The 27,805-nt window shown below is 37.8% G+C and overlaps 1 protein-coding gene across 5 annotated transcripts in view; it reads left to right on the forward strand.

Moving 5' to 3' along the window:
- The window catches only part of Ltbp1 (latent transforming growth factor beta binding protein 1), a 389,989-nt gene that overhangs the window by 191,922 nt on the left and 170,262 nt on the right, over positions 1-27,805 (forward strand). For all 5 annotated transcript variants that reach the window (XM_026395397.2, XM_077791690.1, XM_026395561.2 and 2 more), the window contains 2 exons: positions 20,155-20,379; positions 21,396-21,670. In XM_026395397.2, the coding sequence (XP_026251182.2) occupies positions 20,155-20,379; positions 21,396-21,670 (500 nt within the window). The remainder of the gene's footprint in view (positions 1-20,154; positions 20,380-21,395; positions 21,671-27,805) is intronic.

Genomic DNA, 27,805 nt, shown 5'->3' on the forward strand with positions numbered 1-27,805 from the left:
CTTCCTCAGCCTGCGGAGTCACTGGGATTACAGACATGCCACTCTGTACCTGGATGTTTTGTCATTCTGAGTTTTCATTGTTTTCTGTGCATAGTCACAAGAACAGATAAACAGTCTGGATTAATTTTTTTTAATCTAATAGGTTATGAAAATAAAGCTTGTGATGCAATCTGAACAATGTTTAGTGGTATTTGTAAAGAGCCGTTCTTTCACCTCTGACTTTTATTCCTTTAACTGAGGCCTGAACATCCAAAGGCAAACAAATAGAAAAACGACTTATTTTCTTATTAGCTGAAGTAGAAACCAATATCTAAACCATGAAGGCAGTTCTCAATCAATTATTCCATCCATTTTAATTCTGAGCAGTTTAGGCACACTATAGCCTGCGGGTAAAACTTTGAACTCTATCAGCATTTGGAATAGCCTACCTACCAACCTAGAGAGGCTAAAACCAATTTTCCCTGAGCACTTACCTGGAGATTTTAAAGCCACTATCAACCTTGGACTCCTTAGCATATAAAAAAGGCCATAGGAGCCAGGTTTCCTCCTGAGGATTTTCCAGTTCAAGTATCTAGAAAGACCTGAGGCTGATCTCAAATATGTCTCTCCAGCAGGTACCCAAGCTGCTGTCCACCCTTTCTATGCTCCTTCCCTAATCACAGAGTACAAGTACCTAACCTTGTACTTCATCATGGTCTCACCTATCTATATGCTGATCAATGACAACTAACCATTGAGAAGAGAGGATTGAAAGGGACCCTGCCCTTCAAAAGAAAGAAAAGACTTGAGCAGAGAAAAATGCCTCTACTGTGGTAGTGCCGTTCGGTGGGAGTCATGGGAAAGTAATGATCCATGGAGGGTGGGAATAAAAAGTAGCTGTAGCCGGGCAATGCAGATTTTTGTTTATAGTAGTGGTTTCCAAACATTGTTCACCCAGAATTTATTCCTTTTGGCATCTGACTGAGTTTTACAGACCCCATTTCATTTTATTACCCAGCGCGTTTCTTCTTTCATGTCCCGTGGGGAATGTCTCTCTGCTTTTGTGTTAGTCCTAGCTGGTCTCTGTAATTTTTTTATCCTTCATTCTTCCTCTGTTCTCCCGTTCCTCACTCTCCCTAATCTGCCAAATTTTATTTCTCTTTTCTACCACATTATGTCTCCATCTGCCTTTTGAAGATTCCTGTCCACGAAAACTGCTTATGTTTAAAAAAAATGGGAAAGAAAGTTTCATTTAATAACTAATATTAAGATATTTAGATAACAATTTGAAGCCAAAGTAGTAACAATTCATATAGTGGGCAAAATCTCCAGATGGAATGAGTTAAATAATTAAGCAAGAAAGAGAAGAAAATAATCTAAGGCCAGCATGAAATGGATCATATACTTGGAGGTGTAGTAGCTTTTTAAGGTTTGAAACAATAGATTGTATTATAAGAGAGAAGAGCTTCAAGACTTCACTATATAAAAACAGTAAATATAGTAAAATTGTGTATCCAAGACCAATTAAAATGGACAGGAGATAGATTGACATAGATCAATTATTTGATCAAAGGGACAACTAAAGTCTTAAAAACCTATTATGCATAAAGACCATCAGGAAATGATTTAAAACATCATTAAGATTCTAAGAGATAGGCAAAATATATGGATAAAAAGGACATGCAAACAAGGCGATATCAGAGCAGTAAACAGATATATGGGGAAATCTTCAAAATCTTTAGTAAGAACAGGCCAAATCAACATTGCAATACTATCAGATTGTGGGTGAAATATTTAGAGCTCAAAAGTTATCATTTTGAAACTAGTAAATTAGTAGAAATAAAATCCAACTTTGACAAACTGGATGAAAATTTGATATCTTAATATACTGCTACTACTCTTATTAACTGTCATTTATTTATTTATTTATTATTTAATAAATTTTCTTATTGTGCTGGGGATTGACCCCAAGGTCCTGTACCTGCTAGGCAAGCAAACTACCACTAAGTCGATACATCCCCAGCCCCTTAACTGACATATTCTTTTTGGAAGACACATCTGCTCAGAGGTCAGCAATTTAATAGCCTCACACTCAATTCCAAGAAGGACAGTGGACGAAATAGTGTTTAGTCTGTTGTATGACCTGCCGAGCTATAGGATGTGCGTGTCCCTCCCTTGCCTGCTGTAATAATCATGACTTTGATGATGAAGGCTGAGGATTGCAGAGTGTTTACCTACATGCTGAGTTCTAAGTGTTTCCAATATATGAACTCATTCAAGGCACATAACAATCATGAGAAGTGGGTATGATTCTTGTTCTCATTTTGTAGATGAGGAAATGGGGCAGAAAAATGTTAAATAACGTGCCCAAGTTCCTACTAATAAATGATCAAAATGGCATTCAAACTCCTGGGGGTCTGGTTCTGAGCTCTTGATTTCATGTCTCTACTCTGTCCTCCCCATGATAAGATGGTTACATGAGACTATTGAACTCATGTGTTTTCCTTGCTCACTGTATCTTCCAGCATACCGCCTAGTGCATACTAAGCAATCAATAAATATTAATTGAAAGCCTGAGGAAATTATTTACTAAGAAGGATTGAACTATATGCTTGAGGATATTGCCTACAGCTTTATGGGTAATAGTTTAAAAAGAAATGCAATCTAAACAAATAGTAGAGAAATGGTGATGAAATCTACCATCTTTCAAATGTTTTATATCTACTAAAAAAATCTCAATTATTAAAACTTTGTAGAAATATGTAACACCTAACAGTATGAAGACTATGTAGTTATAAAAGAACACAGAGGTAAATGGTGGTAATTATAACTAACTAGAACACCCCTCTAGGCTTTACTAGTTTATGGCCATCGATAATATAATAATACCAAGCCAAATTATGCCCAAATTCTTGCTTGCTTACCTGCGCCCCCTACGAATGGTTCCAAGGATCCCCAAGAAGTGCTGCCCAGCTCTACCCCATGCTGGTGAACTACCACATAAGCATCACCCAGGGCTTCCTGACCAGATCCTCCGAGGTCAGCTGCAGAGAGAGTCTCAGGGGAGCCCTTCCACTGCTCTGTGGAAGGTACCTGAACGCTGAGACATGCTCTACCTGATGTCTCTTCATGCTCCCTTCAAGTGCCCAAGGACTGTGTGGTAACCCACAGAACAGATAGAATAGCTTGTTCTCCAACGCCATCCTGCCTTTTGACTTCTGGACCCCAAAGCAGTGCTGCTTGTGTGGCCACCATGATGAGATGACAGAAGGCAAGTGTCAGGAGGGCAGGGACTGTGTCTATTTTGTTTGCTGAAGTTTGCCAAGTATTAGAACCTTGTGTGGCCCATACTAGGTGGACAGCAAACCCTCTGTTGGAACATCTATCCAGCTTACCACTCTGGAGCTCAGAGGGCCAGGTGATGGACCCACAGTGTGCAATAGAACCTTCTTCAATGCTGGAAATGGTGTCTACACTCCCCAACAAACGGTACCTTTCTCATTTCATTGTTCTTGACTGGACTCCTACTGTTCCTCCAATGCCTGTGCCCCAGGAAATTCCTTTGTTCTTCTTTTAATAAACAAAATGTTCTAATGTGAAACAATTTGTATTTAGATTCCTGGCAAAGATCCTAAGTCTACCTGCTCTGGAGCGAGCCAAACCCTAGATCTCAGTTAAGGCTGTGTTTCCATATGAACAACAGGTACCTGCTGAAGAATACTGAAATGGGATTGGCATAGACTGTATGATGAGATGTGAGGGCCACCGGGAGCCCTCCACTATCATGAGAGGTGTATGGGAGAGAAACAGAGTTGAGGAGACCTGGGTTCTTAACCTATTTCTGTCACTACCTCTGTGGTATTCTAAGTGAAACAACCTTGGTATCTCATCCTCTATAGAATAAGGCAGTTGAAGTAGATGATTTAGGGTCACTTTAAACACCTCTGTAGGAACCTCAGCAATTTATGGACATAGTCTGAAAACTATTGCTCTAGTGTATGTAATGTCTTAATCCATCTCTATTGCTGTAACTAAATGCCACAGGATGGGTAATTTATAACAAAGAGAAGTTTATTTAGCTCATGGTTCTGGAAGTCCCAAAGCATGGCACTGGCTTCTACTCAGCTTCTTGTGAGGGCCTTCATGCTTATGGAGACTTTCTGCAGTCTTGCATCACATGGCAAGACAGAGTCTGCTTGCCAAAGTGGGTTTCTCTTCCTCTTCTTAGAAAGCCACTAAGGCAATCTTGGAGCTCCACCCTTATGACTTCATCTAATCCTAATTACCTCCCCAAGGGCCCACCTCCAAACGCCATTAACTTATGACTTTGGAGATTAAGTTTCAGACATTCAGAGCACAGCAGCTAAAATTATATTTTATCAGACCAAAACAAAACAAAACAAAAAACAGAAGTGTTAAAAGAGATGCTGACACACCTTTTTTTAAAAATCTGGAATCTTTACAATGTCAATATTTTTTTTTCCTCTGAGCTTCTATCTGTAAAATGCTATGCTATAAAGCATGAAGGATTCAAAGATGAAAACATTATTGCCTCTTTCATACATATTCAAAATATAGTAGGAGAAAATGGAACAAAATAATTAGAATACAGGGCAGATTGTTAAATGATACAGAAATGAGGTTATATTCCCCCACCCAGGTTTTGGCTGTCTTTCGGATTCCTTTTTGTCTTCTTATTCAGCACCCCTTTTTCTTCTTTGAAAGAAAGTTTCTATTTTGGAGTCCATATTTGGGCCAGACTTTAACAGCTACAAGAATTTGGCTGGCTATGATGTCAGAGGGTTTTATTGCAGTTTGGTACACTTAAGTTAGATATGTGTGTTGAGGTTTTGACTTTGCAAATATTTAAAAATTCTAAATTTAGGTTCATCGCAAGACCTTTTCAGAGACTCAGGAATAAATAAATACCAACCAGATATTAATGAACTTGGAGTATGAACTTCGTCTCTGGAGGCGGCACAGCCGAGTTTGTAAGTTGTAGTGGTGAAATGAGCTTTAAAAGACTTTTATGGTTATTTTGAATATTACTGTATGTAACTGAGGCTTAAGCTGTGTTACTTGGTTTTTGAGAGAGCATTTTTGCAAGCATATTAAAGAAAATGCCAGGCAGCAGTAACTGAAGTGACAGCGTGTCCCTTCAGATGGTTGCAGCGATACTGCCTAAAAAGCAGAATCTGTGGCACTGAAGCATGTCACTGTTTTTATGAAATCGATTTCACTGCCTATTATCGTGCAGCATTATCATTTCTCCTACATGACATGTTTATATACTTCCGCAAAGTCAGCTTTCCCAAGTCCACAACATTCTTTCACTACTTTGTCAATAAGTATGAAACTTATATGTGAATCAATGTCTGATTATACATTAAAAATCAAAATAAAACACACCCCCTGAACAGATTAACTCCAGTCCCTTCAATTCAGGCTGCCAGAGGCTGGATATACATATGTTTCTATTTTAAAATTTAAATTCTGCCAATCACATTAGATGAGATGAGGAAATCTGAATTTCACTGTTTTTACTAACCTGGTTAGAGTTTCGAGAACCACAATTTCAAGGATGAAAAAGACTCTATGTACTGAACCCATTTCTTTCATTTTATGGACAGGGATGCTAAAATCTACAAAGTGAGATCATTTGCCCCAGAGTTTTTGAAGAAGGCCCCAAACTCAAGGTGTCTGGGATTTGCTTGCTTACTATCCTGTACAGATTGCTACACTTTTCCTAAAGGAAAAGAGACTGGAGATTTTGGAAACCACTAGGAGATAGCAGCAATGACAGCTTCTGGGAGGGAGAAAGTGAAGTGGAATTTGGTGATGTGCGCCATATACTGAGTTCTTAGGTTATGCAAAGTGTAAAACTAGATTGGATTAAATATTCACATCTGGCCTGAGGTTGATGATAAATGAGCAGAAAACTATAAACAAAGCTAAGATGACGAATGACCCATCCTAAGTTGGAAGCTTTGGTGTGTCTGGTAGGGCTTCATATCTCTTGGATTATAAACAGAATGTGGTATTGAAGAATGTCCTAATGCCCACCAGCATTAAAATTAGTGACATTCTTGGCATTTTTGTTTGCATTCAGGTTGATATTTTGCACTTGTTAAAATCTCCATTTACTTTAACATAGGCGCAGTGTCCTTAGTGTTTGATAAGTAGCAATGGATGAAAGGGTCATCATAATTTTTAAATCTGAAAAAACAAAGATATGCCCAGCTCCATCAGGTCATCTAAACCAATGATTAAAAATAACCCTCCCAGCACTGATGTGTGTCTCATCACTGTGTTGTTCTATGAAGATAATGTTCTTGGCCTTCCATAGGTTGTTGAGGGCCACAGCCGAGTCGGGATGACGCATGGCATTTTTGCCAGAAGTAGTGGTTGAGAGGTGACGCTATCGAGCCATTAAGATGATGACTTTTGAATTCTGGCGGAGTTCCCCTTGAGTTCCGCTTGAGCTCTCACGGGGATTCCCGGAGAGTTCCCATTGGTTGGGGAAGTGCGGGAGGAGGGATATTTCCGGTTGCTGGTTTCCTGACCGGGAAACACACAAACAGACCCCCGACTCCAGACAATCACTGGGTCAGAACCTTTCCATTGTCCTGTTAGAATATCCTTCCAAAGTACCTTAGGCTTATGTACATTTTTTGGACACATATGCCTTTCCGCAGCACTAAGCCCTGATGAATCCAAATTTTAAAAGTTTAGAGTAAAAAGGATTATTTTAAGTTTGTCTTTGGGGGATATATACCCCTTTTCATCCCGACTCGGCTGTGGCCCTCAACAATAGGGGACTGCTATGAAGGACCTTCCTTATAATGATTCCTTATATGCCAACACATGCTTACACTGTCCTGCATAGCTTTTTATTATTATTACTATTATTTTTTAAGTTCCCTCTCCATGTAAAGTTTAAAACTAACTTGTAACTATGAATATTTGTGAAATCCCATTGTCCTTGTAAAGTATGAAATTGAAAATACTTTATGCCAGATGTGCAGCACACACATGTAATCCCAGCAGTTTTGGAGGCCCACGCTACTTAGTGAGACAAACAAATAAATAAATAATTTTAAATATAAAAAGGGCTGAGGATGTAGCTTAGCTCAGTGGTAGAGCACCCCTGGGTTCAATCCTCAGTGCTGCAAACAACAACAACAAACAACAATAACAACAAAACACTCATTACAATACAATTTAACCATAATATGTGTATTTTCTCATCAGATGCCTAATAAATGCACATATCTCTAAAAAAAAAAAAAAGATGCTTCCTAGCTAGGGGAATGTGGTGTGTACATTTTTAACTGTCTAGCTTTAACTATCAGATCTCTTTCAAACTCTATCTTCCTCTTTTGCATGTGCTAGGGAGACTAGTCTCTTCACTCATGTGTTAAAATTTTTTTTTCTTATCTTTAGAAATATTATATATTGAATGAGTTTTATATTAAAACTTCTAGGAATTTCACTGGAATCGGACTAGTCATTTAAATATATAAAATAAGGCCCAGAAGCTCAAAGCCAAATTTATAGCACACATTTAGCATATAGACAGTGGCGGATCCCCCGGCTTACTTAACCTTGCTCTTTTTTTCCTGGTTCTGTCTCCTGTGATTCATTTTGCCCTGAGTTTTAACTTATTATGTTTTTCTGGAAAGATATAAGGCAGCCTCTGTGCCCTGTGTCTGGTCCTTGTCTGTCTCTTTAACACACTCTGTCTCCCTTTCTCCTCGCCTCCCATTCTCCAGCCACATTGGCCTCCTTTTAGAAATGTTCTGGTCCTTTCCAAACCATCTCACCTAAGAGCTTAGCTCATGTTCTTTGTTCTTTGGCAAACACTCCACTGCCAGCTTTTCCCATCACTGGATTTGTCTTGGTTCCTCTATTCCAGAGTCAGAAGCAGGTAACCATTTCTTGTCTCTCAGCTCCATTTGTTCTTTTTTGGAGGGGTTCATATGGAATTAAAAGTCAAGCATACCCTTGTTTTGTTTGGGTTCCGAAAGCAAGCCCTAGTTTGCTGAAGTGGTTTAGCTTTGCTGTGCCAGGGATTGAACCCTGGACCTCATGCATGCTAGGCAAGTGTTCTGCTGCTGAGCTCCATCTCTATCTCAGTGTTTAATGATTGCATAACCTATTTGGTACCCTCAAAGCCTTTCATAGCTACAGTATTCACCCACTTTCTTACTAAATAGTGGGAGAAATAAGGGAATAACTTTTACTTCCTAAAAAAATTACTGTTGTTCCCTACCCTCCTCATGCTGCAAGGCATTTCAACAAGAATGCTGAGGTCCTTGAAGGGGACATTATAATTCTAATTGGAAACAAGCAGGGAAGTTGAAGTAGCTGTTCAAATCAAAAGTGTCTGTTCTGTGAAATGGCAGATGTGGGTTTCCTTCATATGGAGCTTGTCATTCTCTGTCCCGCCTCAGCCATAAGAACTTGAAACCCTCTGTCTGCTGGCACAGAAAGCCATGGGTGAGTAGAGTAGCCAGAGTCTGCAGCACAAGGCTCGAGAATGTTCTCAGAGCACCTTTTGGGATCAAGTAGCTTAAGTATTTTTATCATCAGCTGACAAGAAAAAAAAAGAGGTATTGTGTACTGTTTTATAATTGAGACTGTTAGAAAATTCAGTGTGCTTAAATTAGAATGCAAGTCATTAATATTTGCTCATTTAAACTAGGTTCTGATTTGCAGCCTAGAATGAGTAATTCAATCAGCCCAATTTCTTGAGTACCCACAAGCGTTTTACAGACCAAACTGAATGGTGGAATGCAACTGAGACGCTTGACATATTTGAAACCTCCAACTTGCTGTTCTTCCAGCCTGAAACTTTTTGCTCGTTTGACCTTTTATAGTAGTATCAGGAGTTACTTTGGGAGTTTGTCATGAAATTGCACTTTTTGGAATAACAGGCTGAAAGCCCACATACTTCTTGTTATTTGCAATAGTTCCCAGATGACCATATGATGCAATGCCGTGAGTTCCCGAGATGGCCGGCAAAATGTCACAATGACAAGGTTATGGAATTTCTCAGCCCGTATTCTATGTTACACCTTCTAGTTCGATTTTTTAAAAATATATGTGCCATAGCCAGACGCACAGCCAACATCCCTCAAGCTTCTCAAGTCAACCCGAAAGATAACTTATTCCTTTTCCTCTTTATGTTCTGAGGAGGTTTTATAGAACATTGGCAGCGTAGACAGTACATCACTCTGCAGTGTTTTGAGAGTAGCATGAACTCTTGAAACAGAAAGAAACTATTCATACCTAAATCCTAACATTTGTAGGTTGGTTTTAAATTTGCTTTCTTTGATACAAAAAGACTATTTAGGTGTAAAAAGATTACCTGCCACAAAGGGCTCAACGTGCAGTTATGGAAGTGAGGCAAAGAGCTTTTTATTATAGTTTAGATTTTAGAAAATGCTGGAACAAGAGAATGGATATTTTATTTCTCATTCATGAGTGGTTATGAATAGTGGCCTTTTATTGGTTGAAATAAGTCAAGCAGAAACTGTTTCCTTTATGACTGAGGAGACACAGTTATTGGAGTTCAGGAATTACTGCTGTACCCACAGGCTAGTGAGTCCTTGAAACAATTGCACGGAAGCTATCTCAGGGTTTAAAGGTAGATTTAAATGAGGTTCATTAAGTTCATTCTAGATACTGGAAATGTCTAGGAAAAGTCAATTGGGTCATGTTTCTTTGTAAAAAGTATGGTTCTAAATAGGAAGTTATTATAGTATAGAATGTTGGAAGTCCTCACTCTGCATCTTAATAATCAATGGACACCGTAGAAGTGGAAACCGCTGCCGCAGAGACCGCTGCTGCAGCTGCCCAGATGTGTTTTCTCCGGGCAGGGCTACTTTCGCTTGCCCTTTCTACCGTCACCCGCAGGTCTTTTCTCGGGGCAGTGCTACCACCGGTGCTGTTGCTGCCAACCGGTTCTCTGGGTGCCACTGCCAATCACTGCTGCTGCTGACCCACAGCCACTGCCCAGACAACCATGCTAGAGGACCTGCAGGTTTGGTTACATGCAGCTGCCTCCATCAAGGGACTCAAGCCAGGATCTGGGGGGCCAGGGGGCCCGTGGTTTGCTGCCACCACCATCTTGGGGTGCAGCCACCTCTGGAGACACTGGCCAAGATCTGGAGGTCCAGTGTGAAGTGCCTGCAGGTTGGCTGTGCCTGGGGTCTTCCTGTTGGGAGTGCTGATGATCGCCGCCTCGTAGCTTCCTTTCAGGGTCGCTCCTCTAAGGGAGCCCATCTTTGGTGATCTCCCTGCAAGTTGAACCAACATGGAGATCTTGACTGCAACGTGGCCAACCTTGGGGTATCTAAAATCCAGATCAGTGGCATAGTGACTGGGTCTGTGTAGGCCGGTCTGGACCTGGCAATCTCATCAAGAATCAGAGACAGGCCTGAGAAAACTTCAAACTCTGAAGCAAACAGTTGTTCAGTTTTCCATTGAGTTTTTTTTTTTTTGTTGTTTTGTTTTTAAATATTTTTTTTTCTCTTCTCTAGTATCTTTGCTATTTCTGGGACCAGGTATTTTTCATGCATCAGTTTTTTGAGGACTGTAGTGTATGATGGTATTTAGCAGTTTTGTTGTACATTCTTACATTTTACATTTTTTATTGTATATATTTTTCCTCTTCCTTGTCTGTTTTCCTGGATTCTCTATCTTTTCTCTTCCCAATGGTCAGTCTCTGTCAATTTGTCTTCTAGTCTTACTATAGATTTTTGCTTCTGTCTTCTCTCCTCTTTCCTCATGAATTTCTGTTCTCTCTTTGTCCAATATTTGGAAATGTGAACCCTTTTAGCAAATTTACTGTGTATAGTGTGGACAGTAATTGAACTCATTGTTTCTGTTTGTTGCGAGAAAACTGTGGAAATCTTGACAGGATCTAGTGGGGTTGGGGTTGTGTGTTGTTTGTAATGGGTGCTATTGATGCTAGTCTCCCCCCTTGAAGGAGAGTGCTGGAAACCTTTAGGGACACTGTAGGTCTGCAGGGTAAAATTTGTGCTGCCTTAGATCAATACTGCTAAATGGGAAACACATGAACAACATGAAAAACTAAGGAAATAAATGCCCCAAACAAACCAAGATGCTCCAATGACAGAATCCACTGACAAATAGTAGAAGAAATGTCAGAGAAAGAGTTTAGAATATACATGGTTAAATGGTCTGTGAAGTAAAGGATAGTATAACAGGTGAAATTAAATTAAAAATACAGGAAGTGAAAGATTACATCAATAAAGAGTTAGAGGTTGTGGGGAAAAAAAGAACCCAAGCAGAAATCCTTGAAATGAAGGAATCAATAAACCAAACTATAAATTCAATAGAAAGTAAAACCAACAGACTAGACCACTTGGAAAACAGAACCTCAGGCAATGAAGACAAAATAATTTTGAAAATAGAGTTGACCATGCAGAGAAGATGGTAAGAAACCAAGAACAGAACAGCCAGGAATTATGAGATAACATGAAAAGACCAAATTTAAGAGTTATTGGGATTGATGAAGGAGCAGAGCTATGAACCAGAGGAATGCACAATCGTTCCAATGACATAATATCAGAAAATTTCCAAAACCTAAAGAATGAAATGGAAAGTCAAATATAAGAGGCTTAAGAACCCCAAATGTACAAAATTATAGCAGACTTACACCAAGACACATTATAATGAGAATGACAAACACACAGAATAAAGATAAAATCTTAAAGGCCGTGAGAGGAAAAAATCAAATTACATATAGTGGGAAACCAGTTCGGATCTCAACTGATTTCTCAACCCAGCCCCTCAAAGCTAGAAGGTCCTGGAATAATTCAAAATCTGAAAAAAAAAGGATGCCAACCAAGAATTTTATATCTAATTTAATATCCAAAATTAAGTTTCAGATTTGAAGATGAAATAAAATATTTCTGTGATAAAAGTTAAAATAATTCACAACTAGAAAGCCTGCTCTACCAAACATTCTCAACAAAATATTCCATGAGGATGAAGTGAGAAAAAATAGTGAGGAACCAGCAAAGAGAGTAATAACACTAAAGGAATGGTCAAAGGAGAAACTAGGGGGCTGAGGTTGTGGCTCAGTGGTAGAGTGCTTGCCTAGCATGTGTGAGGCACTGAGTTTGATTCTCAGCACCACATATTAATAAATAAAATAAAGGTCCATTGACAACTAAAAATACTTTTTTTAAAAAGGAGAAACTAAGTCAAATTAAAAACCAGAAATAAACCAAAATGGCAGGGAACACAAATCATGTCTCAATAATAACTTTGAACATTCATGGCCTAACCTCACCAATCAGAAGACATAGATGGGCAGATTGGATTAAAAAACAAAACTGTTTAAAAAATATGCTGTCTCCAGGAGACTCACCTCATAGGCAAAGACATCCATGGACTGAAGGTGAAAGGATGGGAAAAAACATACTACCCATGGATCGTGTAAACAACTAGAGGTTTCTATCCTCATATCAGATAAAGTGGACTTCAAGCCAAAGTTAATCAGAAGAGATGAAGTAGGACATTTCATACTGCTTAAGGGAATTATACATCAACAAGACATAACAACTATAAATATGCCCTAAACAATGGAGCATTTACATACATCAAACAAACCATTCTCAACTTCAGAAATCAAATAGACTACAACACAATAATACTGTGGTATTATTATACGCACCTCTTTCACTACTGGATAGATCTTTCAAACAAAAACTAAACAAAGAAACTCTAATCTAAACAATACAATCAATAATTTAAACTTAATGGACACATATAGAATATATCATCCATCAATGAGTGAACATGCTTTCTTCTCAGCAGCACATGGATCCTTCTCTAAAATAGACCATATCTTATGCCATAAAACAACTCTTAGCAAATACAAAGAGAGAGAGAGAGAGAGAGAGAGAGAGAGAGAGAGAGAGAGAAAGAGAGAGAGAGAGAGATACAATGCCCTGCATTCTATCAGATCATAATGGAATAAAATTAGGAATCAAAGACAGAATAAAAAATAGAAGCTACTGTAACACCTGGGGACTAAATAATATGCTATTGAATGATGAGTGAATAATAGAAGAAATCAAAATCTCTGGGACACCATGAAGACAGTGCTAAGAGGAAAGTTAATTGCACCGAGCTCATTCATTAAAAGGATAAAAAGTCAACAAATAAATGACCTAATGCTACAGTTCAAAGCCTAGAAAAAGAAGAATAAATCAACACCCAAACCAGCAGAAGATAGGAAATAATTAAAATCAGTGCTGAAATCAATGAAATTGAAACAAAAGAAACAATTGAAAAAAATGACAAAACAAACAGTTGGTTCTTTGAAAAAAATAAATGAAATTGATAAACCCCTAGCCACACTAATGAAGAGAAAAAGAGAGAAAACTCAAATTACTAAAATATGAGATGAAAAAGGAAATATCACAATGGACATGAATGAAATACAGAAGATAATTAGAAACTATTTTGAAAATTTATATGCCAATAAAATACAAAACCTGAAGACATCGACAAACTTCTAGAGACACATGACCTACCCAAAGTGAATCAGGAGGACATACAGAGTTTAAACAGATCAGTTACAAGTAATGAAATAGAAAATGCCATCAAAAGCCTAACAATCAAGAAAAGCCCAGGACCAGACAGATTCTCAGCTGAGTTCTATAAGACTTTCAAAGAAGAATTAATACCAATACTCCTCAAATTATTCCATGAAACAGAAAAGGAGAAACTCTTCCAAACTCATTTTATAAGTCTAATATCACCCTGATACCAAAACCAAAGATATATCAAAGACAGAAAACTTCAGACAAATATCCCTGATGAACATAGATGCAAAAATTCTCATTAAAATTCTGGCAAACTTATACAAAAACATCTTAAAAAGATAGTGCATCAAGATCAAGTGGGGGTTCATCCCAGGGATGCAAGTGATTCAATATATTCAAAATCAATAAATGTAATTCAGCACACCAATAAACTTAAAAACAAGAATCATATGATCATCTCAATAGATGCAAAAAAAGCATTTGACAAAATACCTGTTCATATTCAAAACACTAGAAAAACTAGGGATAGTAGGAACATTCCTCAATATCATAAAAATTATGTATGCTCAACCCAAGGCCAGCATCATTCTAAATGGAGAAAAATGTAAAGGATTCCCTCTAAAAACTGGAAAAAGACAAGGATGCCCTCTTAACCATTTCTATTCTACATAGTTCTAGAAACTCTAGCCAGAGCAATTGGACATGAGAAAGACGTTAAAGGGATGCAAATAGGAAAAGAAGAACTCAAACTATCACTATTTGCTGATGACATGATTCTATATTTAGAAGAGCCAAAAAATTCTACCAGAAAAACTTCTAAAACTCATAAATGAATTCAGCAAAGTAGCAGGTTATAATACATCAGTGATGAATCTACTGAAAGAGAAATTAGGAAAACTACCCCATTTATAATAGCTTCAAAAAATAAAAATAAAATACTTGGGAATCAATCCAAAGAAAGAGGTGAAAGATCTACACAATGAAAACTACAGAACCCTAAATAAAAAAATCAAAGAAGACCTTAGAAGATGGAAAGTCCTCCCATGCTCTTGGATAGGCAGAATTAATATTGTCAAAATGTTCATACTGCCAAAAGTGTTATACAGATTTAATGCAATTCCAACTAAAATACCAATAACATTCATATATATATTGTTGATGGACCTTTATTTTATTTACTTATTTATTTGTGGTGCTGAGAATTGAACCCAGTGCCTAATATGTATGAGGCAAGTTCTCTATCGCTGAGCTACAACTCCAGCCCCCCAATGACATTCTTTGTGGAACTAGGAAAAGCAATTATGAAATTCATTTGAAAAAATAAGAGACCCAGAATAGTCAAAGCAATCCTTAGCAAGAAGAGTGAAGCAGAGGCATCACAATACCAGACCTTAAACTAAACCACAGAACTATAGTAACAAAAATGGCATGGTATTCGTACCAAAACAGATACATATATATACCAGTGTTACAATATAGAAGACACAGAGACAAACCCATGCAAGTACAGTTATCTCATACTAGACAAAGGTGCCAAAAACATTCACTGGACAAAAGATAGCCTGTTCAATAAATGGTTTGGAAAAATTGGAAATCCACATATAACAAAATGAAATTAAATCCCTCTCTCTTACCCTACTTGAAACTCAACTCAAAGTATATCAAAGACTTAGGCACTAGACCAGAGACCCTGCACCTAGTAGAAAAAAAAGTAGGTCCAAATTTTCACCATGTTGGCTTAGGATCCACCTTCCTTAAGTAGACTCCTAAAGTATAAGAAGTAAAATAGAATCAATAAATGGATCAGAGTCAAACCAAAAAGCTTCTTTTCAGCAAAGGAAACAAACAATAATGTGAAGAGAGAGTCTACAGAATGGAAGAAAATCTTTACCTCATGCACCTCAGATAGAGCATTGATTATCAGGATATGTGAAGAACTCAAAAAACTTAATACCAAAAAAACACAAATAACCCAATCAACAAATGGGCAAAGGAACTGAACAGACACTTCACAGAAGAAGAAATACAATTGATCAACAAATACATAAAAAAATGTTCAACATCTTTAGCAATTAGAGAAATGCAAATCAAAACTACTCTAAGATTTCATCTCACCCCAGAATGGCAATTATCAGGAAAACAAACAACAATAAATGTTGACAAGGATGTGGGGGAAAAGGTATACTCATACATTGCTGGTGGAAATGCAAATTGGTGCAACCATTATGGTAAGCCATATGGAGAGTCCTCAGAAAACTTGGAATGGAACCACCATTTGATCCCAGTATCCCACTTCTTGGTTTATACCCAAAGAACTTAAAATAAGCATATTACAGTGATGCAGCCACATCAATGTTCATAGAAGCTCAGTTCACAATAGCTAAACTATGGCGCCAACCTATGTGCCCTTCCACAGATGAATGGATAAAAAAACCCCGTAATATATATGTATGATATATATATGTATATATGTATATATATGTTTGTCATACATATATAATATGCATTAAAGGAGATTGAAATGATGGCATTTGCCAGTAAGTGAATGGAGCTGGACAATATCATGCTAAGTGAAATAAGCTAATCCCCCCAAAACAAAAGCCAACTGTTTTTTTCTGATATTCGGATGTTAATTCACAATGGGTTGGGGGGCTAGGGAAGAATAGAGTTACTTTAGATTAGGTATAGGGGAGTGTAGGGAAGGAAGCAGGCATGGGAGTAGGAAGGATAGTAGAATAAATCAGATTTTATTACCCTATATACATATATAACTATGCAGCCAGTGTGATTTTACATGAGGTACAACCAGAAAAATGAGAAATTATATCCAATATATATGATGTATCAAAGTGCATTCTACTGTCATGTATAACTAGTTAAACAAATAAAAATTTTAAAAAATCAATGGAAAAATTCAAGTTCTATGACCTTCAAATATTTTTGTCAGCCCATAAAAATCTTTTAGTGTAGGTTGTAAATAAACAAGGAAATTAGGAAACCAGGTAAATTCCTATTTATTTTATAGTCTATAATTCAAATGTCACAAACATTGAGAATTAAAGTATTTTATTTCTTGGAGTAAAACTAATCAAGAATAATTAGAACTTGTTTGCCTTCCTCTCATTGTACAACATGAAATGGACCAGCTTTCCTTCCCTTGAGGGACCTGTCATCTTCCTTTTTAAGTTTGGACAAGGTGTTGGAAGCTGATCCAAAGTTGGGAAGTATCTGACACTTTTAAATTTTACTTCTAGTGTTGCCACTTTTCATTTCTTTGCCCTACTGTCTGCGTTGTTGGCCCATGTTGTCTTTTGATTGTCTGCTTTTGTAAAACATCCTGTGATTTCCTCACTCTGCTGTCTGTGCCTGATGTGGGGAACAGGTGTGTCAGTGACCCATCACCAACAGACTTGGAATGAAGCGACACGATTGGTCCGTGGTCATGACGCACCTCTGTTATTCACTGAGCACTCTGTGGACCAAAGACCTAGCGGTGAAATTTGTACTTGATGCAATTACTCAGTTAATATACTGTGATAGTGGAAGTTTGAACCATGTTGTTGGGGGATTGGCATTATTTAAATTGTAGCGTGCAAAGTAAGGACTGTCTGTATTCCCGTTATAGTTTGTTTGTAGGACACTGAAGTCTGGGTCTGGCTCCTCTTGCTTTTGCCTAGTACACATTGAGCCCATCCGTTGTAGCCAAGCTGTGATTTAGAAATTCAGCTCCGAATTGCACCATTGTGTCATTGACTCATCTTTGGAGTCAGCTTTGACTTCTTTTCTTACCAAGACTTCACAGAGTAGATCAGGCACTAGCAAAAAAGTATTCTCCAGACCCCATCCAGCTCGTATAGTTTTGACTTGATCTGCAACTTAGGCCCTGAACACACTTCTGGGTAAACTACCAAGGGGACTTGGTAAGTTTTTCCAACCCTCTCCTTTGTTCTCTACCTTCTCCTGCCCTTTTCCTCCTACTGTCTGTCTCTAGAAGTTCTGCTGATCTTCTCCCACCCCCAGCATTAGATTACTTCATGCTTCCTTCAGTGGTGCCTCTGGCCATTATCCTAATCCAGGTGTGTGTTTTTTTTAACTTGTCTTTCAGTTATTATCATAGTTTCCTAACTGACTTTCCCTGGGTTGTCACTTTTCTTTTCAGCTAATCCCATATGCCATCACCAGAGTAATCTTCCTGGAACACGCTTTCAACCTTGCTTAATCCTCTGCTTGAAGCCTCTAAAGTAATTTACTCATTACAGCATAAAATCCAAACCCCTCATCAGGCCTCTAATAACTTCCTTTGTCTGACTCAAGCCACCTCCTTCTAGTTTATCACCTGATCCCTTCCCTTCCCTCAAGATCCAAGGTTTCCACCAGACAGATTTACTCATTGTCTCCCCGTTGTGGCTGCCTGTCTTCTGTGTCTTCCTAGAATGCATTCTTCTGTGTTCTATCCCATTTCAAAGACTTATTCTAAATGATCTCTACTGTGACATCCTTTTTGAATTCCTAGAAATGGATTTTTTTCCTCTCTGAAGCTCTGAAGGATTTGTATTTCGAATTTTCCTTTATCCTTTATTTGCTACTTGTTAGTTATTGTACATTAGTCAGTCTCTTTGTTAGTGTTTAAGCTCTTGAAGGGCAAGGATGGAATCTTCTATGTTATATACAGTGGCGTTTGACAAAATGGTAGGCACAAATGTGTTCGTTCCTTCATTTGGTGTTTGTTCAAGCCTTAAGCATTTTTTTTTCCTAGACTCTGATCTACATTCTAGGGGTAAAACATAACAAGACAAATTCCCTGGCCTCATAGAACTCCAGTTGAGTAATACATCCAGAAAAGTAGTCAGACATTTGTTATATAATAAGATACCTGACATGATGCATAATGACTGAGCTTCTGTGGAAGCAGAGATGAGAGGCAACAGGTAATGTTAGATTCCAGGGTTAAGTGGAATCTAATAGAGAGGTAAGAAGTCAGGTAGTGGAAGAGGGGGAAGATGGGAGAATGTTCCAGGCAGAGGACTCAGCCTGGAAAAAGGTCTAGACTTGGTGAGGGATACTGAATAAAGTTGAATACAGCTATATTATAGAGCATTAGGTGAGATTCATAAGTGATGAGGTTATGGAAGGAACAAAGGCACGGTGATGGAAAAAGAACTGGATGTATTTGATGAATATTCAGAAGGGAGGAATTCCAGGACTGGATGTTTAAACAGGTGAAGCGAAGGAGGGGATTCTCAGGTTTGGGTAAGCACCACTCTGGGTAAAGGTATTTCAAAGAAGACAGTGAATTCAAAATTTAGACATTTTGAGTTTGAGGTACTTGTGGAATGTCTGCATGGAAATATACAGTAGTAGACAGTTTGAAGCTCAGCAGAAATCTTTGGCCAGGAAATATAAATTTGAGTGACTTCAGCATATGACAGGATGAAATCATAGTAGAGCCGGTAGAGTTAGCTATGAAGATTTCAAGACCAAGCCATAAAACATTTAAAGAAGTCAAGAAAGCAGTCTGCAAAGAATATTAAGATAAAATACTCAAGGAGGAAAGAGCAAAATAGACAAATGAGACGTGGTGGAAACCAGTGGAAATGGAAATCTGCCCATTGGGTTTAGCAACATGGAGACCGTTAGGGACCTTAGTTTCTGCGTAGCAGAGGGTGGGTAAAGAGAAGACTTATTCTGTTCCAATATAGATTGCAGTGCATTGAGAAGCGAACAGACAGTTCTGGAAAGTGTGGTCACAGACGAGAGGATTTAGAGACGGTAAAAGCTAGAAGAGTCGAGGGACTATTTTTTAATTAGTGATGATGAGGTTGACCGTTAAATTAGTTTAACCAGAGTTTAAAACTCTTCCTAAAATTCATCACCTAATGTGTTCTCTTATATTTTGATATTCCAAATAAGTTAACTCCAAACTACTAATCCCTCTGCTACTTGAGGTGTCACCTGGGTCATGTTACTCCAAATGAGATTGAAAATTCCCAGGAAGTGTGTTTGAGGGTGTCATGGTTTTTGTTACTGGTAGCACTGAGTTCAGTGTCTTACACAGAGTGAAATTCCCACAGATATTATTTTTATCACTCTTATTTTTTCCTTTATCCATTCTCTGAGCAAATATTTATTTCATATCCACATAATGTTGGGCATTGTTCTAGATACTGAGAACATAAAGATTACCAAGGCAGAACTCTTCTCAAGGAGTTTATAATCTAGGAAGACAACAAAGTAGTGATTAAATAGGGAAACAAAGTAATTACAGATTGCCAGGGTACTTAAAATGTCACTGTGATAGACAGTGAGTCTGTGTGGCTTCCTTATGTTCTTTTCCTGTGGATTCTTCTTTCCATTCTTGGGGGAGAATCATCACAAAGTTTTACAGAGTTAAATGACTTTAAGATGGCAAGAAATGGTAAGGAATAATAGAGGCTCTCTTTGGCATAATGTTTACTCCTCAGTTTACATTTTTATAAAGTAAACGGGAAGAAAATGGCCATATTAGGCTGTGTGTTTTGGGGGTTTCTTGGTTGATTGCTACTCAACTATCGAGAAACTAACTCTCCACATTTTCTCTGTTCCATTTCAGTGATTTGCCATCTTCCGTGCATGAATGGTGGCCAGTGTAGCTCAAGGGACAAATGCCAGTGCCCTCCAAATTTCACAGGAAAGCTTTGTCAGATCCCGGTCCATGGTGCCAGTGTGCCGAAACTTTTTCAGCATTCCCAGCAGCCAGGAAAGGCATTGGGGACCCATGTCATCCATTCAACGCATACCTTGCCTCTGACCATGACTAGCCAGCAAGGAGTCAAAGGTAAGTTTTATAGTCTCATTTTGCCCGTTTGCAGAAATCTGTTAACCTGTCAAACCCATATAGAAGCCGCGTCTCAGCAGATGGCCAGGGCTTGACACAGGGTATTGACACAGAAAGGAGTGTGTGATATGTGGCTGAGAAATAGCAGTGGAGCTAGGATGTGGGATGAGGGATGCAGCTGCAGGACTTTCTAGGCCATACACAATTGGAATCTAGGAAAGAAGAAAATAGCAAGGAGTCCATACTGCTCTAGGGACTCCTACCAACAAGGACTGATTAATGTGATTGTCATTGTTCTTGAAAGGCCTGGGATGTAGAAAGAAGTGCTCTGGCCCTGACAGCATTAACAAACTACTGGATCACACAGTAGCTGAATTTCATAGTTGAAGAGTGTTTGGTTTTAGTTCTAAATAGTCATTTAACCTCACTGGGCTTTGATTTGTTCATCTGTAAAGGAAGATAAACTAGGTCACTTGGAGCTTAAAATTTCTATGACTAATTCATTCTTTTAAATGCACAATTTTAAAAATGGGGTCAGAAAAGTGTTACTGGCTTTTATTCTTTAAAACCTGAGTCTTTGCATCCAAAGATGAGATTTTGTTTTAAAAGAGAAGAAAATGAATCTTGTTCTAGATGTAAAATAACACACTTTGGTATCATGTGTGTGTATGTGTGTATATGTGTGTGTATTATATCATTTAAGGGTAAGAGAATTGTGCTTTGTGAACTTGGCTTTCCACTTTTAATGGAAAAATGAAAATGCTTTATACAATTGTAGTTTTATTTTTTAAATATATAAATTCAGATTTAATTTTCATTTTGAGCATGCCATTTGCTTCTCAAGACTTTTGATGTCTATGTAGCAAAAATATATGTATTTTATGTGTATAATTTATTCTACATTCAATATGTTTGCATACAAATATGTGTTTGTATTAAGTTTATTTTCATGTTTAAATCCTGACTTGCCTTCTAATTGTTCCTAACTAACAAATTTTCCTCCCAATTTGTTTTAGTGAAATTTCCTCCCAACATAGTTAATATCCATGTGAAACATCCTCCTGAGGCTTCTGTCCAGATCCATCAGGTTTCAAGAATTGATGGCCCAACAGGCCAGAAGGTAAAAGAAGTTCAGCAAGGCCAATCCCAAGTCTCTTACCAAGGGCTTCCCGTTCAGAAGACCCAGACTGTGCATTCCACATACTCACACCAGCAGGTCATTCCGCATGTCTATCCTGTGGCTGCTAAAACACAGCTTGGCCGATGCTTCCAGGAAACCATTGGGTCACAGGTAAGCACCATTGCCCAGGCTGTTTTAGTAATGCATTCTAGACCTGGTATCATTCTACTTAAAAAGCCAGACTTGGTAAAAATTATTTTCTGTAGAAGAGGTTTATAAACTATGACCCATGGCCAGTTTTTATAAATAAAGTTTTATTGGAACACAGCCACATATTCATTTATGTATTGTGTGTGCCAGCTTTCATGGCATGATGGCAGAATTGAGGATTTCTAACAAGAGCATATGATCTGCAAAACCTAAAATATTTACTGCTGCGTGTGGCCCTTTACAGAAAAATCTTGCTGATTTCTGATGTATCAAATATTTTTACATAGTGAACTTCCAGAAATGTTGTTGGAAGTCCATAATTTTCTGCTAATATTTTTTCAGTTAGGATAATCCATGTACAAAACATGTCAGTCATGAGATATGGGTAAAGAATATATATTATGCAAAGACATTTGAAAATTTATAGATTAGTAGGTATAGGAGGCTGACGCAGGAGGATCACTTGAACCCAGGAATTCAAGGTCAGCTCCGGCAATGACCCCAGACCCCATCACAAACAAGACAAAAACAAGACTCACCATTGAATGTGCATAGCGAAGGCAACCTGAGAGTTTTGGTTTCTTTGTCCCAACCACTTGGTGTTGCTGTACTTTGGGATGATATGATAACGATGTAAGCTTTGTCCTGTGGTTGTTTGTCTATCCTTTGGTTATGGCTTAAACAGATAGCTCAACGAAAGAATAGGTGAAGTGAATTTATTATTCTTTTTGTTCTTTCCTGAATATTGCAAAAATTGTGTGTGTGTGTGTGTGTGTGTGTGTGTGTGTGTATACATTGAGAGAGGGAGTGAGAGAGAGAGAGGGAGAGAGAGAGAGAGAGTGTGTGTGTGTGTATAGCAGAATCAATTGTTACTGCTTTAGAAACCTGGAAAACACTTTCAAGTACTAAGTCAATGTAGGATTATCACTTTTCTTCTAAGAGAAGAGGGGAAGATTGGTTGGTAGACCTGAATGGGGGAAGCACATGGGAATGGAAGGAACATCCTTAGAAAGTTAAGAGACCTTGGTTAAGGCCCTAGGCCCAGCATGATGGTGGGGAATCAGCTTCTTTCTTTTTTTTTGGGGGGGGGTGGTGTTGGGGATTGAACCCAGGGCCTTGTGCATGTGAGACAAGCACTCTGCCAACTGAGCTATATTCCCAGCCCTCAGTTTCCTTATCTGCAAAAATATGATGCTTATGGATTTTATGATTAAACAAGATACTTAATGTGATTCTTACTTTGCAATTGTCACAGAACTTCGCAAATATTTCCTTGGAGGATACCAGTAAATTCAAATGTTTTAGGGGGGAACAACACATCACTTTATTAGTCAGCTTTTTCACTGCTGTGACCAATAGACCTGACAAGATCAACATAGTGGGGGAATAGTTTAAAACTCATGGTTTTAGGGGTCCTGATCCACAGATAGCCAACTCCACTGCTCTTGGACTAGATGAGACAGAACATTATGGTGGAAGGGTATTGTGGAGGAAAGCAGCTCAGGACTGGACCACCAGGAGAGAGAGAGAGAGAGAGAGAGAGAGAGCGCGAGCGAGAGCGAGCTCGAGAGCGCACAAGAGAGCGCGAGAGAGCTCTGCTCAACAGGTACAAAATACATACCCCAAGGGTGTGTCCCCAGTGATACACCTCCTCTAGCCACAACCTATCTGCCTACAGATTACCACTCAGTTAATCTCTGTCAGTGGATTAATTAGATTTAGGCTGATTAGATTTTGCATCTCATAACCCAATCATTTCACCTCTGAACTTTCTTGCATTGTCCCCCACATGAACTTTTTTAAAAAATATTATTTTTAGTTGTAGTTAGACACAATACCTTTATTTTATCTATTTATTTTTATGTGGTGCTGAGGATCGAACCTAGTGCCTCGCATGCACTCTACCACTGAGCCACAACCCCAGCCCCTCACACATGAACTTTTGGGGGACACCTCATATTTAAACCATAGCAATCACCAATTTAAATTTAGCTTAGAAGTAGAGACTGGATTTTTGTGCTGAGGGCAGGTTTTCATAGGAACTGTCAGGCTGAGGATAAACTTTACACACTTTATAGTTTTGCCCCAGACTAGCCTTGGAGAGTGAGGCTGAATTTGGTTCATTTGTATTGTTTAGTCATTCCAGTTTAGGTTGGTCATAGAGAAAGGAAAAAGCAGATCCTTTTAAAACTGTTTGCCCAGTGCCTTTCTCCCCAGTTTCCAAGTTGGAATACAGATGATAAAAAGCAAGAAAATAAGGCATAATAGACTTGTTATTCTTTTGTAATAATTAGGCAGATGACTGCTAGTGAGAAAAGATGAAGACAAATTATATACTTGAAAGTCTAAACTGGACTGTACAATGGAAATTAATAGGATAATTGATGGAGTTACCCAAATAATTCAAATTCAGTGGAATAATTTTGCCTTATCTGGATACTTCTCTGACTTTTGGTCTGAATGATCCAGACAGTGATCTCAATTCTTAATTCATTTTTCATGTGTACTCACCATCACACAACTTCAAAATAACACCTGTTTTCAAAAAACGTTCTCAGCATTTGCCTTCCTGTTCATGAAAAATGTTGCTAGATGCTCATGATTACCCAATATATTTGTGCAAGTAGGATAACCCAATAATTTAGAAAATGCATTATTGGCAAATAATCAATAGTATCTAGATGTGCCCTGAAAAGATGCTTGAAAACATTTGTAGTTTCTTACTATGGTTGGTTTGCAAACATAGACACAGCCAGGAGGTATAGGTAGATTTTAAATGAATGACAAAGAAAAAAAAAATCTGCATGTAAGCATTTTTATTAGTTCTAGATTTCACTTATTGAGATTTGTAATGCAGTAGTTATCAATAAGCACCGATTTTTATATATTGACACGAGAGGTCATCTACAAAATAAATTCGGCAGAAGTCCTTGTTTCTGTGGCACATTATAATATTTAGGCCATTAATTTGGGATTGAAACCCCAAAGAGAACTGTGACCAATGCATTTAACTGCAGGGAAGCTTCATGGAATAAGATTTTATTTGGATGGTGGAGGAAAATGGACAATTGTTGAAGAGACCTAATTCACACATCATAATCAGAGAAAAGCTAAACAGAGGAAAGAGAGTGTTGCAGGAAATGGATAAGGAAGAAGTATAGGGAGAGATCAGAGAAGCAAGGTAGCTTGGGGTTGATAGGGTTTCATACAGTTATTAAGCCTCTTAAATTGGGGTACAGTACATTTTAAATAACTTGATGGCAAGGTCAAAATACCATGAAGCCCCCTTGATGAAGGAATCGAGCTATGGATCATTAATAGTGAGGCAGCCTGACATCAATGGCTACAGATGTGTACAGTATGATGTTCACAGAATCGCCCTTGAAGTGTTCCTGCCAAAAATCTAATCAAGACTTTAATCTGAATCTAATCAAGACTTTACTCGGGCATAATAGGGCATACCAAGGGTAAAGAAAGAAGCTAAGTATATCACACACAGGTGGAAAAATAAGATACATCATGCAGAGTATTATTGCCTGTTTTCTTCAGAAAATCAAACCCTGTAAACAAAAGTGAGATGACATCAAGAAAGAGACTACAGAGACACAATGATACATGTAATATATGTATCTTAATTAAATTTTAGTTTAAAAAAAGATCAGTCCTAAAAGACATTTTGGGAACAATTGAAGAAATTTTAATATGAACTGGCTAATTATATGTTATTCGTAATTATTGTTTTATTAGATATGTTATTAGCATGGGATTATGTAGGAGAATGTCCTTATTTTAAAGAGCTGAATCCTGAAAAAAGTTTTAAGATGGGTGTTTATGTGCTATAAAGTCTATAATTTACCTTCAAATATATTTCACACACAAATATAGCAAGAAGGTTACGGTTGTTGACTTTGAGGGTTCTGCATGCAGATGAGCCATTGTGTTAGTCTTCGTCTCAGCATATTTGAAAATTTCTTATGAGAAGAAGGGGGAAATATTAAAATTCCTTGGACTTATAAATAGAAAAATATATTTTAAAGATGGACTTAAAAGCTTTATGTAACTTTAATACATTTAGTGAATTTTGAGAAAAGAATTTTAAGTTTTAACTCTTGATTGGGCTGGCAGGGTGGAGGGTGTGGGCTTGGTGAACACAAAGGGCAGGGAAGGGAGATTGGCCTTGGTTCAAGTGTGAAATGACCAAGTCTCAAAATAAGAAGTACAGATGAAAATAAAGAGATGAATGTAGAGGATTTGTGAAAATCAGGTCTCAGGATTCAATTACAGGCATGTGTAAAGAAAAAGATTGTGATGAATTGTATCCTGTTAATTAACTTTCTTCCTTCAGATAACAGGTAAATGCTCATGGTTGATGGGCTGATCCATACAGCAGAATTTTGGAGGGAGGAGGAGCAGTTACATCTTTGCTATGAGCAGCCACGACCTTGGTGGATGTTAAGAATGGTGTATTCTTGAATATCTGTCAGAGCATCCAATGCTGCTTTAGAGGTGGAATAATAGAGAATTAATGGAGAAAATTCAGTGTCAATAAATAGATCTACTTATGATAGTTAAGCTCACAACAACAGAGGTTATTTCTTTGGGCAACATTATGGAGAGAATAGAACAAGAATAATGGGATTGGAAATTTCTATATTTTTCATTCTTAACAGAGAGTGCCAAGATGTAAGGGGAAAATATCATTCCTACTGTTTTACTATTGTAGCAAGTGATGTTTAGTCTTTCAGGGTCCAAAAAGTACTTTCTTATTTTAAGGTCATGTAAAGTATTGATTTTTATGTGCACCAGGCTGGCTATAGACATCACTAAATTAATTTTATTCAAAGAATAGAAATTAGTTGAACAGATAGAGTGGCTAAGAGGAATGGGTTTTGTGAATATTAGTCAAGTTTGAAATAACAGGCAGGTCATAACTGTGGCAGTCTTAGGTTTCTGTGCTGGGTGAAGTAAATTGTGGTACTCCATGTGTATTTGAAAACATTTGCTAGAGTTTGTTCACAATCAGGTTAGAATTACAACTCCAGTGGTTACAATTACTAAGTCCGTACAGGGCTATCTTGTAGCTTTCATCTCTGAGAAGAGGCCAAGTTTCAGAAACTACCTCTCATATAGCATCATAGGAACATTAAATATTACACCTTTTCCACCATATAGGGTGTTCATTGTTTTACATTGGTTTTCTTAACAGTGACCTAAGTTTGAAACTTACTTGAGAATCTGAATTTTTGTTTTTTTAAAACATGTTTTATGTTTTAAAAAATGGCCTCATTGCTGGAAACAAACATTTTACAGTGACCAGTTGGTATGAAAAGGCCTTGCATGTAAAGTATTTAGAGTCACAGTATAGAGTTCAGGGTCCAGTTTCCATGTGGGTCTGCCATTGCCTGGTTGCACAATCATGGGTTCTGTTGAATATGTAAACATGCCCTATAATTAGACACAGGCAATACACAGGAGACAAAAAAGGCTCAAGTGCTCCAAGACCTTCCTATTGCAAATGCTGAGAGAATAGACACTTTTACATATAAACACCAGAGTTAACCAGGAAGCACAGAAATATCAGGAAACCTAGAATCAATGTAAGCAGAAGAGAATATGGATTTTGAACAGCACTGTAGCACAGATAAAGATGATCAAATAACACACAAAAACCCACTTTCATAGTTTGTAACTATGAAAAACTCTCATAAAGTTTACACAAAAAACCATGAGAAATAAACTCTTAAGATTTAGGTCTCTGATATCTATTTTAGAGAAGAAAATAAACTTTGTTTAGATTAGGAAGAAAAGAAAGGAATAGTACTTGATGTGAAATCCTCAAATGATTTCTTTCCTTTAATTATTCATCATATAAATAATAAGACACGGGGACAAGGTTTGGTTAAAGTGACACAAGAACTATTTGAAAGTATCTTAGATATGCCAGAAGTTGTTCCAGTGGTTCTCTTTGGGCAGGAAAAAAGTAGAAACAGAATAAAGCATTGGAGACAAAAAAAAAAAAAGAAAGAAGTTTCTTTTGACAGATATATTCAATAACATCCTCAAGCTTGAAGGCTTTGGCACTGGAACAGATACCTC

This window comes from Urocitellus parryii, chromosome 12, assembly GCF_045843805.1.
Source record: "Urocitellus parryii isolate mUroPar1 chromosome 12, mUroPar1.hap1, whole genome shotgun sequence".
NCBI classification, from domain to species: Eukaryota; Metazoa; Chordata; class Mammalia; order Rodentia; family Sciuridae; genus Urocitellus; species Urocitellus parryii.